General features: G+C 46.9%; 2 protein-coding genes across 2 annotated transcripts in view; both read right to left on the bottom strand.

The window, feature by feature from the left end:
• Positions 1 to 1349: 1349 nt before the first annotated feature.
• Positions 1350 to 7571, bottom strand: RPS13 (ribosomal protein S13). The gene is made up of 6 exons (XM_063946451.1): positions 7479 to 7571; positions 6579 to 6627; positions 5970 to 6048; positions 5211 to 5380; positions 1515 to 1615; positions 1350 to 1428 (listed from the first exon to the last, which is right to left on the bottom strand). The coding sequence occupies exons 1-6, from the start codon at positions 7499 to 7501 to the stop codon at positions 1395 to 1397; spliced, it is 456 nt and encodes a 151-aa protein (XP_063802521.1). The 5' UTR covers positions 7502 to 7571; the 3' UTR covers positions 1350 to 1394.
• A 6918-nt stretch (positions 7572 to 14489) lies between these two features.
• PIK3C2A (phosphatidylinositol-4-phosphate 3-kinase catalytic subunit type 2 alpha) overlaps positions 14490 to 19783 on the bottom strand; it is a 136347-nt gene continuing 131053 nt past the window's right edge. The window contains exons 33-34 of the mRNA XM_063946450.1: positions 15710 to 15835; positions 14490 to 15530 (exon numbers count right to left, since the gene is read on the bottom strand). Coding sequence (XP_063802520.1) covers positions 15348 to 15530; positions 15710 to 15835 — 309 coding nt within the window. The 3' untranslated portion in view covers positions 14490 to 15347. The remainder of the gene's footprint in view (positions 15531 to 15709; positions 15836 to 19783) is intronic.

Here is a 19783-nt window from a genome sequence, read left to right as displayed (position 1 = left end):
AGTTTAGACTGAAGTCTTCTGCCGCCGATTTTGAAGTCTTCTTGCTTCTTCCCGGCTTCTGTCTTCCGGCTCTGCGAGGGGGACGGCGGCGCGGCTCCGGGATCGGACGACAAAGGGTTAGATCCTGTGTACGATTCCTCTGGAGCTAATGGTGTCCAGTAGCCTAAGAAGCAGGACCGCTTCTCTCCCCTCAGTCCCACGATGCAGGGAGCCTGTTGCCAGCAGATCTCCCTGAAAATAAAAAACCTAACAAAATAATCTTTCTTATAGCAAGCTTAGGAGAGCTCACTAAGTAGCACCCAGCTCGTCCGGGCACAGATTCACACTGAGGTCTGGAGGAGGGACATAGAGGGAGGAGCCAGAGCACACCAGAATCCAAATTCTTTCTTAAAGTGCCCATGTCTCCTGCAGAGCCCGTCTATTCCCCATGGTCCTTACGGAGTCCCCAGCATCCACTAGGACGTTAGAGAAATAAAGGCTTCTCCTAATGCAGACAGATGAAGAGCGCACTAGACCTCAACAATCCACCAACCTCTCCCCATCCACCCTGATCATTATCAGAGGTGTCGTTCTAGTGACTTAAATGTATAGAATCTTGTAAAGAGTGGACATGGTGCTCATAGCAATCACATGCTAGCACTGATCAAGAACATTCTTTAAAATGATAGTGAGATACTGATTGCAATAAACTTCTAGACTGTTAAGGCTTCATATATCCCACCTACATTATTAAATCTACAAACATAAATTACTGTACAGGATAATTGCTAACAATGAAGAGGTCTGAAGTTACAACTTGCCCCATTACCCTGTGGAATCACACAGGGCAGTTACCTATTACCAAGTACCTGCTCTAAGAAATACATAATGGCCTCCCGTCATAGTTCTTATGCAGAATACCCTGCCGATATATTGCTGCATGAGACGAAGAATCTATAACCATGTGCCTTTGAGGGTCATCATGATGCTGACAATGTGCCGTCAAATCGCGGGCACCAGCAGCATATCTCCAGCCACTACACTGCATTTTACCTCCCACAGGTGTACACAGCAAACTGCGCCGCAGTAACGATCAGTGACATACACAGCAGTCACACAGATAATTAGATGGCGCCCACTATACGATGGGACTACAACAGCATGATGGAAGCCCTGCACATAAAATGCGATTCCCCAGACTGCAATCTATACTACACTGGGTATTTAGAAAGTAAGCTCTTGCCCACTATATGTTGCCATTTATAAACCTGTTCAACTCTAATCTTGTCACCATGTTTCTATATAATCATGTTTTATTCTTATGTACAGCACTACAAAACCCTGTAACAGCAAAAAAATAAAGGCAGACAATGTGTTAAAGTGAAGCTTTATTTCTGGTGTCAGAATGAAGCAGTTTATGCCACCAGGGCTGAAGCTGTGGACGACTCACTGGAAGAGAGAAAAGTTGCAGTCAGTTATCATTCCCTGGCACATGCCCTGCAGTAACTCATACATAGGGGTGACAGGACACTTACTACTTCCAGGTGGGTGGCAGAACTCTCCTGGTCTTGTAGTAACGAGCCAGTCTGTGGATTCTGCTTTCAATAAGAATCAGGCGGAATTTGGCATCTTTATCCTGAGGGACAGACAGCACAGTTACACAACCACTATAATGTATGTAGGTACGCAGACCACCCCAGGAACCTCAGAGCAACAAGTAGTTCTATTCCGAGCAGCAGGCGATGGTCAGGTGTGATGAGAGAATCACATAAAATAAAGACGTCATTTGCAGTGGAATGCAGTGAGATAAGCCATCAATGTTGTTGCTATTCTGTAGTCCGAATAAGGAGGCCCTATTTAGTCCTATGAATGGGACACTTGTAAGGGAGGGGGGGGGGGGGGGGGCTCAAATTATCTGTATGAGAACAGGTCCTCTGAGCAAGAGCAGGTGACTCCCGATAAGCAGTGATGGCCACAGGCAAGCAAGATGTGCTTAGTTTAATGGGATACCTAAATCATACGCAACAAGATGCAAAGTAGTTAGATTAGCAGCCACAAGAGCACTGAATAGAAGAAGCCATTCCAGTATCAGGATCACTGTAATCCTGTAACACAGCCCCGGTGTCCTATGAAAACAGACAGCTGATGAGACTACTAAACAGTGCATCGTTGCGATACCAATATAACCAGCTAGCAGGTTTGTAATCATACAGTGGCTTCAATTGTTCAGAGAGCAAAACCTGTGCCCAGCAGTTGTGGATAGTACATACAATGTAAATGGGAGCCAGCATCTAACCAGATAGAGATTATGGGGTATATTCAATAAGAGTCGGAAACTGCCGTCTTGCCGGAAAGACTGCAGTTTCCGACTGATTTAGGTGGGAAGGGGTTCAGACCTATTCAATAGGGGCAGTTTTTTTCCGACAAGTCGGAAATTCCCAACTTGTCAGAAAACACGTGGATCGGCGGCCCGTGTGCTTCTGTCTGACAGGTTTTGGACCAGTTTCCAACAATCTCAGACTTTAAAAAAGTCAGATTGAGGAGATCAGACGTGGGAGCGGGGCAAGGAAGGGTGAGAAAGTGCTTACTGGCGGGGGCAGCTGGAGCCGCGGTCGGTGGAAGACGCTCTTCTCTCTGCCGGGCTCCTCTCTCCCGGCAGCGCTCTCCGGCTCCCTCCAGCAGCTCCCTGTGATTTCACACACAGGGAGTTGCTGACAGCAACAGCAGGACGGGAGGGAACGGCCAAATCAGAGTCGGATTTGGTCGCACATTGAATAGGGCTGGTCGCATCCATTCCGACAAATGCACGTCGGAATGGATCCGACTGTTATTGAATATACCCCTATATCTTCTGTAACTTTCATGCTGACTCCCAACTTGATGTTACACTCCCTACATGGCGAGGACAGGGTCAGTGTGCGTGCTCCGTTCTCCTGTCCTGGGTTATGCCCAGCGGGGCACTCAGACATCAAACCGCTCATTCAATGAATGGCAATAGGGAAGAGATAAGGATTACAAAGAGGTCACATTAAAGATATGGGAAGACACCACTCTTAGCACATGCAAACGGATGTATTAAAGTTCCATATAAATAAGAACTAGTGTGTTTGTACTTTATTACCCCTTCAGGGAAAGAAGCCATGTATCAGAGAGACGCTTCTCTATCCTACAGCACTCGGGAAGTGGGAGAACCAAACCTGACAAATATCTGGATACGAGTATAATTACAGTACTCTTATGTAGGGGAAGGGCTTGTGATGGGATCAACATGTGGCAACCGCTGACTAGAAGGAAAGTAAGAACGGTCACCTTAGATCAGGGAGATAGTAGCCACTATTATGGAACTAATGAGGCCATCACATGAAGCATGACACATCAGGCACCATGGAGGTGTACTGTTTGGGGTTTTAATTTCGTTCTAAAAACATTATACATTATAAAGTAATAGCAGCATAAATTATATGAAGGGAAACCCATTATAGGTGCTTCCACATAAAACCCAGCTCCAATAAAACAAATCAGAAGGCAATATACTGTAATATCAGAATGCCCCAAACTTCATTCCAGACCATTTAAGAGCTACACACAGGAGGGTATGACTTTAAACAAACGCAAATTACCAGGCGGACTCTGCACCATATATAACAAGCTGTTGGCTTGTACGGATTGTGTGAGAGTCATGGTGTAGCCAGGAGGCAAGTCCTAAGAAATGCACTCCATTGATATTGTTCCAGCTAGTCACAAGTGACATGTGTAACTGGGGGCAAGGTGACTGAATGTAGAGAGGAGGCTATCTGAGCTGGATTGCTATAATGCATCTACATATTAGAAGTATAAGAAAAGGTTACATCGCAGAGACCAACATGAAAGGCTCACGTCACATGACACTGGCTGACTGCAGTCCCCCTGGTGGCAGAGTGATAGAACAAAGCATGGAGGTCTGCAAGATGCTTCACACACATCTTACAAGAGGATGTAGTCCATATCCCAGCGGTCAGGATTCCTCCCGTCAGAACACCAACGCCAGGACCCTGACCACCGAGAATGCTGGCAGCAGCGCCAGGGCTATTCCCACTCGTGGGTGTACATGACACCCAGAGTGTGGGAATAGAACCACCGAGCCCTCAAGGGGCTTTCTAGCACTCGCCCCACTGCCAGCATTTTGGCAGCCGGGATCCTGAGGTAGGTATTCTGTCCTCCAGGATCCTGACAGCCGGTATTCCAACACCAACCCCTTGCCAGTACAAAGCTAGAGCTGTAACCTTTATAACGCATCACAGTTCTTAGGTTTTATATTAGCAGCATGTATACTTCTACATCAGAGGCCTGAGGCTTAACACAATGGTCCAATAAACGTATCATTTACAAGAGCCGTATGACTTATTTCTCAAACTGAGTGTATGATAGCTATGCAAATAGCAAATTGATGGCCAATATTATGTTTCTGTAAAGTTCAAGTGAATGGAAAGATAATAAATAAGAATATGTGCTTCAATAGTAACAAATAGCCATGGACTACTAAAGCTTATCAAACTCAGTCACTCCCAGGAGAGCGGTGGATGACCTTACATGGGGGTCTATTTATGAAGCAGTGAAAAGAGTGGAGAAGTGAGCCTGTGGTGAAGTTGCCAATGGCAACCAATCAGCTGCTCCGTACAATTGTATAGTATGCAAATTATAAATGTTACTGCAATGCTGATTGGTTGCCATGGGCAACTTCTCTACTGGCTCACTTCACATTTTTCACTGCTTCATGAATAGACCCCTAGGGGTGTTACTGGGGTCTTAAAAAGTCTATAATTCAGCATCAGACTGAGTGTCATGCAAGCTGACTGTTCCAGATTTCCCACTGTCCCCCCTGCCCCAATCAGAAGACACGATCCTAAGTACCGAGTGATTGGCGACAGATTGAGCACCCAAATACTGAAGTAACGTTACAGTAGCATCCTGTCAGCGGATGTCCATCAAGATGTGACTGTCAGATTACATCACTTATGACGAATATAGAGCAAACTCATGTCCAGGGAAATAAGTTCTGATCCGTCGTGTTCAGTAGGCCCAGAAATCACGCTGTCAACCACTAACTGAAATATTCACCTTCTGACTGCAATACGCCATTTATAACTAGTACTTGCAATCACTGAAAGCCACAAGGATCTTACACGGTCAAGCGGACGACACGGAGGTTAGAAAACAGCAGAACGACACAGGAACTGCACCAGGTGATTTACCTTCCTGTTCCTCTCCAGATGCTTGCGGACAGCGACGGCCTTCTTGATCAGGTGATAGAGATCTTCAGGCAGGTCTGGGGCCAGTCCCTTGGACTTCAGGATTCTCAGGATTTTGTTGCCAGTTACAAAGCGTACTTGGGCAACACCATGTGAATCCCTCAGGATAACGCCTGGGCAGGGAAAATTCCAAAGTTGTTTAGAAGATGATCAAGCGATCCTTACAATTATCCAGGTCAACAGGGCCAACTTTGGGAGGACTCTGCCAGATGAGGAAAAGGATTCTCCTATCTCACACTAATAAAAGGCTTTCCCTGTTCTAAGACTAGCACTGGGTACGTCTAAAGAGAACACAGATGTCACAACTTATTGGAATTAAACCGGCTCATCAGGAATTTCTAAATGCACAATGACACTTGGGGTCCAGATAAAGGTTGAGCATCGTTAACTTGATTAATAACATATCAGTTTATAATTATTTATACCACAGCTGGAAAGGATACACTTACAGTCTGTCATTGCCTTAATACCCTAAGGATTTCAGGAAAGCGTCTTCTCCATATTAAGTCCAATATAGGGCGCTACAGCTTAAACTGGACCTCACAAGCAAGTTTATAAAGTATAAGGGCAGCAGGACAATGGACAGTATATATATATATATAACTATACATCAAAAGCCTTCTCGTGCGCTGACCTCCGCTGTTACCTGGCCACCTCCGTTACACATAGCACCACACAATGACGTTAATAGATCGCACTCACCAATCTGGGATGGGGTGAGACCCTTCTTGGCGAGCTTGTAGATCTGCTCTTTCACGTCATCAGACGTCAGTTTCAGCCACTGAAATTGTTATAACCCATAATTAAAGATGATCCCTTAAGGACGTTCAAAAAAATAAGATTATGGGACTCGAGGTGCAGTATATTTTATTAAGTGTTAAATCTGCACAATATATATATATATCCCAGATGTATAAGCAGCCAAATCATAGTTGGTACGGCTAGCTCCCAGTTCTAGGGCAACACATAGGATACTGCCCGCCATGGACTGATAAGCTGGCTGGAATAGAGATCACTAATGATGGACAGTGAAATTACGGCGCTGCGCCGGACCCCCATTTAGCCTGTCAGGAGCGGTGTAACTGGCTGCAGTACTCATGAGTGTGGCCAAGCTGTGCTGTGACCCTGGTGCAGGAACTGTCAGTCTAAACAGCTCTGTAGGGTCTGCAGCGGAGTCCGAGAAGTTGCAGAATACAAGATACAAAAGGAGAATGATGAATGAGACCTCAGACGGCCGGGATCACTGGAGGAAGTACGGCGCTATAACCGCAGTTACCGCAGACATGAACACAAATCAATCTGAGCACTTACTGTCGGGACACTGCGCCTGTACGGGAGAGCGGACTGGGACAGGCCCTTCCTGTGGGGACACAAAACAGAAAAACCTGGTAAGGACATTACACTCCTGCTATAACAATATAATATATCAGTGGGAGAAGAATCAATAGATATTACACACAAGGAGCAGCCATGACACAGTATTACTACATTTTATTTACAGGGCACCACATTTTGCAGCACCGTACATACGGCAGATATTAGAATACAGGGTACACAGTAGTATATACATCCCTGTAGCTCTCAAACTTAATACAAGTCTTGTGTAACACGGGGAAGGACAGTGTGGTAATTAAGCGCTATATATTACAGGAGATATAGAAGCGTATACTGTATAGGTTATGAGTAGAGAAGGAACATATGTCATAGGAATGATGGAGATACTAATATATATATATATATATATATATATATATATATATATACACACACACACACACACACACACACACATATATACATACAGATAGGGGCACGAGTATGTATAGGAAATGATGGCAATACCTGACATGTTACAGAAGGGATAGAAATGTGTGTGTGTATAAATATATATATATATATATATATATATATATATATATATATATACATACATACATACATACAGACACGTGTATGTATAGGAGTGATGGAAAGATATGGCATATGCAGTATGAGGAGACAGAAATCTATAGAGTTATACAGTATGTGAGGGCAGATAGAGGCACATGTATGCATATAGAAGGTCTCGGTTCCCGCACCCTCTCCCGGGCACACGCTGCCTGCTCTCCCCGTCTCATTCAGACCCTTCCCCGGAGCCCCCCCAAATTCCCGCCCGCCCCCGGGGTGACGGACCCCGCCAAGCCGACCCTAACTCCCCGTGGCCCGGCTTACCCCGGAGCGTGCATGCGACCCATGATGGCGGCTGGGAGGAAAAGAAAGACCAGGAGGAAGCGGGCCGCAGATTACAGGCGAGGGCGGAACTACGTCACGCAGAGGGCGGGGTGAGGCAGACACGCCCCCCCCCGCTTGCCCTGCTTAGACATGGCGTACTACAGGGTATCTGACTTGGCAGCGCAGAGACCGCCCTGCATTACCCAGACTGCAACGCGCTGACCGCTCCGAGTGTGTGTGACATAGAGCGCCCCCTGCCGGGGTTACACCGCCCCAACACCCACTATTCCGTGCCAGGCAGAGATCGCTGACTGATCTACATACGGGGCAAAATAGTCCCTCCCAAATTCTGGCTACACCCCTGCTCCCACCTCACACTTTGTGGCGCCCCAAGAGGAAAAAATAATGGCGTGTCTTCACGGAGAAGGGGCGTGGTCAGTTATGCTCTCTGTTGAGTTGTGCCCCCTAGTTGCACCATGCCCCCAGTAGAGTTGTGCCCCGAGTTGCACCATGCCCCCAGTACTGTGCTCCCTGTAGAGTTGTGCCCCTTGTAGAGTTGTGCCCCCGAGTTGCACCATGCCCCCAGTAAAGTTGTGCCCCCGAGTTGCACCATGCCCCCAGTACTGTGCCCCCTGTAGAGTTGTGCCCCCAGTAGAGTTGTGCTCCCGAGTTGCACCATGCCCCCAGTACTGTGCCCCCTGTAGAGTTGTGCCCCCTAGTTGCGCCGTGTCCCCAGTACTGTGCCCCCTGTAGAGTTGTGCCCCCTAGTTGCGCCATGCCCCCAGTACAGTTGTGCCCCCTAGATGCGCCATGCCCCCAGTACAGTTGTGCCCCCTAGTTACGCCGCTTAAAAAAAAAAATACTTACAATCCCCGCTCCTGCTTCCCGATCGCTGCTGCCCTCCGTCTCCGGCCACCAGCGCCGCGCCTCTGATCTATAGCACCGCATAGACACTAGAGGTCAATTATGACCGTTAGTGTCTATGTGCCGCTCCCACAATGCAGTGCGGTGCGCAATGACTTCATTGCGCACCGCACAGCATCTACCGAGCACCGGGGGGCACCAGTAGCAGATCTTGCCACGACGGCAGCGCCCTCCGTAAGGCAGTGCCCCGGGCAAAAATCCTGCGTGACCGTAGCAAGATCCGCTATTGCTGACACTCTAACCCCCCCACATTCCTCATCACTAATTCAGAGTCCCGGATTGCAGTCACACCACTCTCACAGTCTCAGTCACTCTGAGTTCTCCAGTTTATTATTACTATTATCCTTTATTTCTATGGCGCAACAATTGATCCACAGCGTCCAACTACAGAGTACATAAACAAAACAGGAAAATAGTGACTTACAGCAGCAGACGACACTGACATATGTATAAGGGTATCAGAAAACCGCAGGATTTGGTGCCGTTGAAGATGGTTTAAGTAAGTTAAGGATAAGCACATGAGGGAAGAGGGCCCTGCTCGTGAGAGCTTACATTCTAAAGGGGAAGTGCAGACAGACAGAGATGACACAGATGGGGTAGACAGTGAGCATGGAACAGAGGGTTAGGATGATATTGCATCCTTTCACTCAGTTACTCACTGAGGTTTTCGGTTTGCACACCCTCGCTCACTCAGATCTCCAGTTTGCACCCTCTCACTCACTCAGGTCTCCAGTTTGCACTTCCTCACTCACTCAGGTCTCTGGTTTGCACCCACTTGCTCAGAGATCCCTGTTTGCCCCCCCTCACTTACTCAGTTAATTAGAGGTTCCCAGTTTGCCCCCCTCACTAACGTCTCCAGTTTGCACCCCTTCGCTTACTCAGGTCTAAGGTTTGCCCCCCTCCCCCCCCTCACTCAGAGGACTCCAGTTTGCACCCCCTCACTCATGTCTCAGGTTTGCCCCCTCACTCACTCAGAGGTCCCCAGTTTGCACCCCCTCACTCACTCAATTACTCATTCAGGTCTCTGGTTTGCACTTCTCACTCAGAAGTTCCCTGTTTGCACCCCCTCACCAGTTCCTGGATAAGCCTGATGCTCATCATGCCAGCTGTTTTTTTTTTTTTGACTGGCCGATGGGCTGTCCGACTCTCTGCTGACTTCTTTGAAGAATGAAGGTCCCAGCAGCACATAAAAAGCCCAGACATGTAACCACACCCCCTCTGTACACCAGGACCAGAAAACTTACCATTGCCCCTGCCTGCAGATGCAGGGTATAGAGGGAGGAGCTATAAACTTAAAATGCCTACACTCCTGGATCCACACTATACCCCAACATTTCCAGTGTCTCCCAATCATGTAAAAATTAAAAAAATTTTTACAACATCATTTCACCTCCTCTTACCTGAAATAATTTCTGCTATTTATACACATTTAACCAGTAGAGTACAGTCCCTTCCCTCAGCGTCCCCTTCTCTGTTCTCTACTACATCTCTCCATCCAAGGGTCCCCATTTGCCCAATAAAGCGCATCTTTTATGTGACATAGGTAGGTAGGGGACTTGGGTTTTCAAAATGAGTGGGTCCCATAGGGTGTGCTGTAGCCAGTCATACCTGCCTGCGTCAGTGCCCAATTCAGTAGCTGATGAATCCATGCACCTTGGCCCAGCGTCTCCTCCCAGCTTCAGACCTGCCTTGATGTCCCTCAGCTGCCTCTGCCCCCTTCAGTCATCACGAGGCAAAAGGGTAGGGTTTCCCAATGCCAATGGGCCCCACTGTCACAGAGCAGGGGGCAAGCCTGTTGGACCAATAGTTGCCTACCCCTGTCATATTCAGTGGTGATGGAGACTATTGAGTGCCCTTTTCTTGCTCCACCAGTAGTAAATGTTCTCAGGTACGCTTTCTGGACTAAGGAGCCGCATTAGCCATTTCACAGCTGTATAAAAACAGCTTCAGGGACCAGGGGGACAGCTACATCCTGTTGTGGACTCACAGTAAGTACAGGGATTGTGGTGCCCTTAAGTGACAAGCTTTTGAACTGGGATCCTCTATCATCAACTCTCCCCACACACCTCTGCCAGTGGCCGAGATGTTTGCCCCACGCTGGAATTAGAGCAGATGCCTTGCAGTGATTCTGATCCTGATTCTGCTTTTCCCACTTAATCTCCATTTGCGAAATCTTTGCTACGTTAGCTACTTGCAGTGTGACCTGTGTAATATACTGTGGATCGGGGGCACAACAAAGTGGCATAAAGTGTAGTGGCGGCACTACAATGTGGCATCATTTGTAGCAGGGACACTACGATGTGGCAATAATATAAAGCTGGAGGGGGGGGCACTATGATCTGGCAAATGTACTGGGGGACACTATAATGTGGCATAATGTGTAGGGGGCATTATGTGTAGCAGGTGGGCACTATGACCTGGCATAATGTGTAGTGGAGGGGCACTATGATGGGTCTGGGACTCAGGATCGACAGCGAAAAGGTCGACAAACATTAGGTCGACACCTTAGGTCGACATGGACAAAAGGTCGACAGGAACAAGGTCGACATGGAAAAAGGTCGACATGAGGTTTTTTTGTGTCGTTTTCTTCGTAGAGTGACCGGGAACCCCAAATAGTGCACCGCGTTCGCTCGCCATGCTTCGGGCATGGTGCCTTCGCTCCGCTACCGCTTCGCTCGGCACAGATTACCGTTCCAATCGTAGTCCACGTGGATCGTTAAGTATGAAAAGGTTCCAAAAAAGAAAAAAAACGTGAAAAACTCATGTCAACCTTTTTTCATGTCGACCTTTTGTCCATGTCGACCTAAGGTTTGTCGACCAATTGGCGTCGACCTAAGGTTTGCCGACCTTTTTGCTGTCGATCTGGAGTCCGGATACCCACTATGATTTGGCATGTGTAGTGGAGGGGCACTACAATGTGGCAATGTATAGCTGGGGCAGGGCAGTACAATCTGACATTTGCAGGGGGGGGGGACGACGACGACTATGATTTGACGTGTAGCAAGTAATAACCCCCCCCAAAAAAAAAAAAAAAATTTTTTTTTTTTGCAATCTCACTGTGCTGGGATGAAGTCAGGCATTGGATGGCAATAATCAATAGAAATTGAATTGCTGATGTCTTGAATCCCAACCTTCACCCCTATCCTCTGCCCTGCAACTCTGATGCATGTAGTCTGTGTATATTTACTGGCTCCCTAGTGTCAAACTACACTGCAAACATCTTTAAGGCAGCAGTTCCTGCATGTTTGTATAAACTTATGCGCACTACTTAAATAAAGCTTATGCATTATGCACCATATTTCGATAAAGCACCAATAGAGGGGACATTCATCAGTGCAACTATCCGCTTGTCATTACATACTATTTAAAAGTCTCTGTACTGTGCTAAAGAATCAGCTGGTAGCGTACTGCCATCTGCTGGACTCCAGCTGCAACTCAGGGGACCTGTATGTGAGCTGACGCCAGGAATATCAGTTCCCTACAGCGGCACAGCCACAGATACACACTAAGGAACCAGCCGGAAACTATGCTGGTAATTAGGTTTCCTGAATATTAATGTATTTTGGATCACTAACTTTAGTATTCACTTTTAGGACTAATAAACCCACTCAATCCCTACTTCCTTTGAGCATTCATTTTGCACATAGGTGGAGCGAAGAGTATAACAAATGACATTCTTTCAAACAGCGGCCTGTATGGCATTAAATGTATCATTTTCTGTATTGTTATTTATGTGATGACTGTCTTTTTTTAAATCATCTTTTATCTATACATGTGATGATGCACTGTGCAAATGTTATTATATGTTGACTCTTTAGTACATTTACACGTGTCTGGATTAATTGTTCTGCTACTGTATGTCACTACCACTTATTGGGGGTAATTCAGACCTGATTGCTATGGTGCATTGTTTGCTTCCCTGCGATCAGGTAGTCGCCGCCTACAGGGGGAGGGGAAATTCGCTGTGCAAGTGTGCGTTCGGATGTGTAGCAGAGCTGCACAAACTGATTCTGTGCAGTCTCTGCTTAGCCCAGGACTCACTCAGCCGCTGCGATTGCTTCTTGCTGATCGGGGCCGGAGCGGACGTCTGACACCCTCTCCCTTCAAACGCTTTGACACGCCTGCGTTTGTCCGGACACTCCCTGGGAACGGTCAGTTGACACCCACAAATGGCTTCTTCCTGTCAATCACCTTGCGATCGCCGGTGCGTTCTGAATTTTCGCACCATCCCGTCGCTGCGGTCTACCGCGCCTGCGCATTGCATACACAGTTCAGACTTGATCGCCCACTAGCAGCGATCAGGTCTGAATTTGCCCCATTGTTTTTTAACTAGCGCAGTGCCTTATATTGATTACACTGCAGAATTTTTTTTTGTTAAATATTAAACCCGATGTGGGGAAGTCCGAGGGCCATTTAATTGGCCTGTCTGGAGGTCAAATGTTTGGTTACACAACTGTTTCATTACCTCTCTGAAACAGAAGGGCCCACAAATTTAATAAATGATGGGACCCTGGGGCCGACATAATTTCCGTCTCGCTGTCATCCTATCCTGACCCACCCTCCCACATGCTCTTCACCCAACACCCTTATCCTCCTGCTACAGTACTCTGACTTCTTAGCCTCCTCCTTAGTTTATCCCAAAGCCAGTCCCTCTTCACCAGAATGTCACCCCCTCGTTCTATACGGTAAAACTATCATGGACAGGTGTATCCACATACAGTCACGTCTTATGCTAAATATTTCTATTGGCCAGGGAAATTGGTCTGAACTGCGCTGACTCCTTTAATTCTTCCATCCAGTTTATTCTGCCCAACTCCAACTGTCATTATGTGACTCTGGTCTGTACACAGCTTGGTATGTGGTCATTGGTTGCAGCCATGCAGTTTCTGCATTGCTCTGTATGGCCAGTGGGCAGAAAGGGGCTCAGGCCAGACAGAGGAGGTGGAACGCAACCCCTTCTAGGAAGTCAAAGATTTAACTAGTGAGTGTGGCCACGCCTGCTCTTTCAGCCGGGCCCATCGCCGTATGTCATGGTGGCCCTGTGGCGCCGGGTAATAAATTCTGGAGATTATAGATTATTCTGGTTTTTAGTATTTCACAAAACCCTGGTTAATAATTCTCATATCAATTGTGTATTTAAGAATAACATACTGCCCAATATACAGATAAGAATGGGACGCCAATGTGAATGCAAAACTAGCAAAACTTTATTTCAACAAAGAATGAGCAATATGAGGTCTTGGCCATTATATGAAATTGATGAGGAAAATCTAGAATTCATCTCTGCAGTTAATATAACGTATTGGATACTAGTTTGGATTACGTTGGTGCCGCCATAAGTAAACGGAATTACTAGAACAGTTAGACAACCATAACAGACACTAAATAAATACAATGTACATTTTATACACAATATCGAGCGCTTGTGGGACACAGTGACTTCTCTGTGTGAGCAACAAAACAACTACACTGATTTCTTGGGACACTTTTTTTCCTTTCATAGAAATGGAGTAAATATCTTTTCATAATTGCAGGATTTTTTTAATTACTCGAGTTGAAATGGATTTCACGGTAAAATGGCGAGATTTCATTATACAACGATTCTATTGGGTTCCTTTCACTGCAGCGCGGCTATATTGCTATGCCCAGGAATAGTAACATATATCCACTTTTCTGTATCTCTCAACTGTATCAAAACTACTTGTGAAATGAGCTAAATACATATTATTTGTAATAAAATACAAGTGTCTATAGTACAATCAAACCTTTGGAAAAGTCTCAAGCTTTGGTTGAATGGTTATAGATCTACTTTGATGCTACGTTTTGTGCTCTTTAGATGAATAAAATAGTCTCTTTAACCCCCCACCCACCCTTCCCCCAAATTCCCTTTATATAACACACAGAGCAAACAGTGGCTCGACAATCTCTAAAAGTAGACAGTTTACTATGGGGCAGATGTATTAAGCCTGGAGAGGTGATAAAGCAGTGATAAGTGCAAGGTGATAACACACCGGCCAATCAGCTCCAATATGTAAATTTACAGTTAGGAGCTGGTTGGCTGGTGCGTTATCACCTTGCATTTATCACTGTTTTATCACTTCTCCAGGCCTAATAAATCTGCACCTTTCTGCCTACTGTCTTCAGACGGAAACCCCTAGAATGCAGGATATTTATACTGTTATTTATAGCAGCCCTATTGCATCGTAAAGTGACATTCTACCCGCTGTACTCAGACTGGCTATAAGGACACGAGTGCTGTTATACAGAGATTAATATGACCTCTTATAGCTAGAACTGATGAATTCACATAACATACTCTTATGGACAATAGGTGCCCATTCGGTTTAATAAATGTGACTTTAAAAATATGTGTATAGTAATGTACATACAGAGCACTGATCAGAAGGCTAGATGTTAAAACAATATATACAGCAGACTTGAAAATGGGACCAGTGCTCTAAGCAAATGTCAACCCTTATGGTCTAGAAAAATGCAGAACCTGTAGTGCTCACTAGGTGGCGCCCAGAGTCCACACATTAAGAAGTGGTTGAGGAATGATAGAGAAACATCTTCAAGTTATGGGGTTAGTGAACTATGGCAGGGCAAACGCTACACTAGAATTGATGCCGGGCACAGTCCACAGCTTACTGAATAGTGGTCATTATTGGGCAGCTCGTACCCACAGTTGGGTGCCTGCTGCTTGCTGTCTTTTCGCTCTCATTCTATTGGTAAATAGTTATATTACTAGGAAGGGTCCAGGCAGTGCTTTCTGTATTAGGACATATTGCAATTATGCGTATGAAACATTCCTTATTAAATGCCGCAAAAAAAAAAGAAACAACGGGTTAAAAGTCTCTATAGATCAGTCTTTACAGATACACTAAAATGTCTACAAAATATCCATTGTGGAATTGGTCCAATGTGGTCAAGTGACTGACTGGTTCCTCAGGAGTATGGAACTTCCGTTAGCTTGTACCACCCAACCGTCTCCTGTTTCAAGTTGAAGTCTTTAAGGGCAAGTGTCAGACCTCCCAGGAAAAAGTTTTCCCGTAGAGATTCAGCGCTGAGGACGCTTAGCTGGAGGTCTCTCTGCCGTAAGGTCTCCTTGCTGTATCCGCTGTACACCAGCTGTGGAGAGAAACACAAGATCATTGACAGACAGCCAGAGACTAAGGAACTCCCAGATTCTAAAGGACTACATTTAAAGCATCCAAAATTAAACTTCGCTGCACTTAAAACAGATTTCCTGGAAAGACAAACTGGACAAGGAAGAATTCAACTAGTGATCAGAGTTGATAGTCTATTACCATTTCATTAAACGTCGGATTGCGGGTTTTTCGAGCAATTTTTGTTTTACGTTTGGATGTTTTGTGGGGATCCGGGAGCAGATAGGTTTTCACATAGGGATTTGGGTCCGTGTTGTCTTCAATAACCTGTAATGACAAATATGTTTGTCCCAAAGCGGCTCTTGGCATCAGCAACTATGGAGAAAATAAGAATTTACTCACCGGTAATTCTATTTCTCGTAGTCCGTAGTGGATGCTGGGACTCCGTAAGGACCATGGGGAATAGCGGCTCCGCAGGAGACTGGGCACAACTAAAAGAAAGCTTTTGGTCTAACTGGTGTGCACTGGCTCCTCCCACTATGACCCTCCTCCAGACTTCAGTTAGGATACTGTGCCCGGAAGAGCTGACACAATAAGGAAGGATTTTGAATCCCGGGTAAGACTCATACCAGCCACACCAATCACACCGTATAACTCGTGATACTATACCCAGTTAACAGCATGACAACAACTGAGCCTCTCAACAGATGGCTCAACAATAACCCTTTAGTTAAACAATAACTATATACAAGTATTGCAGACAATCCGCACTTGGGATGTGCGCCCAGCATCCACTACGGACTACGAGAAATAGAATTACCGGTGAGTAAATTCTTATTTTCTCTGACGTCCTAAGTGGATGCTGGGACTCCGTAAGGACCATGGGGATTATACCAAAGCTCCCAAACGGGCGGGAGAGTGCGGATGACTCTGCAGCACCGAATGGGCAAACTCTAGGTCCTCCTCAGCCAGGGTGTCAAACTTGTAGAATTTAGCAAATGTGTTTGACCCCGACCAAGTAGCTGCTCGGCAAAGTTGTAGAGCCGAGACCCCTCGGGCAGCCGCCCAAGAAGAGCCCACCTTCCTCGTGGAATGGGCTTTCACTGATTTAGGATGCGGCAGTCCAGCCGCAGAATGTGCAAGCTGAATCGTACTACAGATCCAGCGAGCAATAGTCTGCTTTGAAGCAGGTGCACCCAACTTGTTGGGCGCATACAGGATAAATAGCGAGTCAGTCTTTCTGACTCCAGCTGTCCTGGAAACATAGATTTTCAGGGCCCTGACTACGTCCAACAACTTGGAAGCCTCCAAGTCTTTAGTAGCCGCAGGCACCACGATAGGTTGGTTCAGATGAAAAGCTGATACCACCTTAGGGAGAAACTGGGGACGAGTCCTCAATTCTGCCCTATCCATATGGAAAATCAGATAAGGGCTTTTACATGACAAAGCCGCCAATTCTGATACACGCCTGGCCGAAGCCAAGGCCAACAACATGACCACTTTCCACGTGAGATATTTCAATTCCACGGTTTTAAGTGGCTCAAAACAATGTGACTTTAGGAAATCCAACACCACGTTGAGATCCCAAGGTGCCACTGGAGGCACAAAAGGGGGCTGAATATGCATCACTCCCTTAACAAAAGTCTGAACTTGTAGTAAAGCCAGTTCTCTCTGGAAGAAAATCGACAGAGCCGAAATCTGGACCTTAATGGAACCCAATTTTAGGCCCATAGTCACCCCTGACTGTAGGAAGTACAGAAAACGGCCCAGCTGAAATTCCTCCGTTGGGGCCTTCCTGGCCTCACACCACGCAACATATTTTCGCCAAATGCGGTGATAATGGTTTGCGGTCACTTCTTTCCTAGCTTTAATCAGCGTAGGAATGACTTCCTCCGGAATGCCCTTTTCCTTCAGGATCCGGTGTTCAACCGCTATGCCGTCAAACGCAGCCGCGGTAAGTCTTGGAACAGACAGGGCCCCTGCTGCAGCAGGTCCTGTCTGAGCGGCAGAGGCCATGGGTCCTCTGAGATCATTTCTTGAAGTTCCGGGTACCAAGCTCTTCTTGGCCAATCCGGAACAATGAGTATAGTTCTTACTCCTCTTCTCCTTATTATCCTCAGTACCTTTGGTATGAAAGGAAGAGGAGGGAACACATAAACCGACCGGTACACCCACGGTGTCACTAGAGCGTCCACAGCTATCGCCTGAGGGTCTCTCGACCTGGCGCAATATCTTTCTAGCTTTTTGTTTAGGCGGGACGCCATCATGTCCACCTGTGGCTTTTCCAAACGGTTTACAATCAGTTGGAAGACTTCCGGATGAAGTCCCCACTCTCCCGGGTGGAGGTCGTGTCTGCTGAGGAAGTCTGCTTCCCAGTTGTCCACTCCCGGAATGAACACTGCTGACAGTGCTAACACGTGATTTTCCGCCCATCGAAGAATCCTTGTGGCTTCTGCCATCGCCGTCCTGCTTCTTGTGCCGCCCTGTCGGTTTACATGGGCGACTGCCGTGATGTTGTCTGACTGGATCAGTACCGGCTGGTTTTGAAGCAGGGGTTTTGCCTGACTTAGGGCATTGTAAATGGCCCTCAGTTCCAGAATATTTATGTGTAGGGAAGTCTCCTGACTTGACCATAGTCCTTGGAAGTTTCTTCCCTGTGTGACTGCCCCCCAGCCCCGAAGGCTGGCATCCGTGGTCACCAGGACCCAGTCCTGTATGCCGAATCTGCGGCCCTCTTGAAGATGAGCACTTTGCAGCCACCACAGCAGAGACACCCTGGTCCTCGGAGGCAGGGTTATCAGCCGATGCATCTGAAGATGCGATCCGGACCACTTGTCCAACAGGTCCCACTGAAAGGTTCTTGCATGGAACCTGCCGAATGGAATTGCTTCGTAGGAAGCTACCATCTTTCCCAGGATCCGCGTGCAGTGATGCACCGACACCTGTTTTGGTTTTAGGAGGCCTCTGACTAGAGATGACAGCTCCTTGGCCTTCTCCTCCGGGAGAAACACTTTTTTCTGTTCTGTGTCCAGAACCATCCCCAGGAACAGTAGACGTGTCGTAGGGACCAGCTGTGACTTTGGAATATTTAGAATCCAGCCGTGCTGTTGTAGCACCTCCCGAGATAGTGCTACCCCGACCAACAACTGCTCCCTGGACCTCGCCTTTATCAGGAGATCGTCCAAGTACGGGATAATTAAAACTCCCTTCTTTCGAAGGAGTATCATCATTTCGGCCATTACCTTGGTAAATACCCTCGGAGCCGTGGATAAAACCAAACGGCAACGTCTGGAATTGGTAATGACAATCCTGTACCACAAATCTGAGGTACTCCTGGTGAGGATGGTAAATGGGGACATGCAGGTAAGCATCCTTGATGTCCAGTGATACCATGTAATCCCCCTCGTCCAGGCTTGCAATAACCGCCCTGAGCGATTCCATCTTGAACTTGAATTTTTTTTATATATGTGTTCAAGGATTTCAAATTTAAAATGGGTCTCACCGAACCGTCCGGTTTCGGTACCACAAACATTGTGGAATAGTAACCCCGTCCTTGTTGAAGTAGGGGCACTTTGACTATCACCTGCTGGGAATACAGCTTGTGAATTGCCTCTAACACTGCCTCCCTGCCTGAGGGAGTTGTTGGTAAGGCAGATTTGAGGAAACGGCGGGGGGGAGACGTCTCGAATTCCAGCTTGTACCCCTGAGATACTACTTGAAGGATCCAGGGATCCACCCGTGAGCGAGCCCACTGATTGCTGAAGTTTTTGAGACGGGCTCCTACCGTACCTGGCTCTGCCTGTGGAGCCCCAGCGTCATGCTGTGGACTTAGAGGAAGCGGGGGAGGACTTTTGCTCCTGGGAACTGGCTGTATGCTGCAGCTTTTTCCCTCTACCTCTGCCTCTGGGCAGAAAGGACGCGCCTTTAACCCGCTTGCCCTTATTGGGCCGAAAGGACTGTACTTGATAATACGGTGCTTTCTTTGGCTGTGAGGGAACATGGGGTAAAAATGTAGACTTCCCAGCTGTTGCTGTGGAAACGAGGTCCGAGAGACCATCCCCGAACAACTCCTCACCCTTATAAGGCAAAACTTCCATGTGCCTTTTAGAATCTGCATCACCTGTCCACTGCCGAGTCCATAACCCTCTCCTGGCAGAAATGGACATTGCACTTATTTTAGATGCCAGCCGGCAAATATCCCTCTGTGCATCTCTCATGTATAAGACTGCGTCTTTAATATGCTCTACGGTTAGCAATATAGTGTCCCTGTCTAGG

This window comes from Pseudophryne corroboree, chromosome 11 (assembly GCF_028390025.1).
Source record: "Pseudophryne corroboree isolate aPseCor3 chromosome 11, aPseCor3.hap2, whole genome shotgun sequence".
Lineage (NCBI taxonomy): Eukaryota > Metazoa > Chordata > Amphibia > Anura > Myobatrachidae > Pseudophryne > Pseudophryne corroboree.
This window is presented reverse-complemented; position numbering and strand designations above follow the sequence as displayed.

Excerpts from the sequence above, each read along its gene's own strand:
- RPS13 (XM_063946451.1), bottom strand. The coding sequence starts at position 7,501 with ATGGGTCGCATGCACGCTCCGGG. Across the intron at positions 1,616-5,210 it reads ATCTGGAGAGGAACAGGAAG|GATAAAGATGCCAAATTCCG; the intron begins GTAAATCACCTG and ends TCTGTCCCTCAG. Across the intron at positions 1,429-1,514 it reads CTGCCACCCACCTGGAAGTA|TGAGTCGTCCACAGCTTCAG; the intron begins GTAAGTGTCCTG and ends TCTCTCTTCCAG.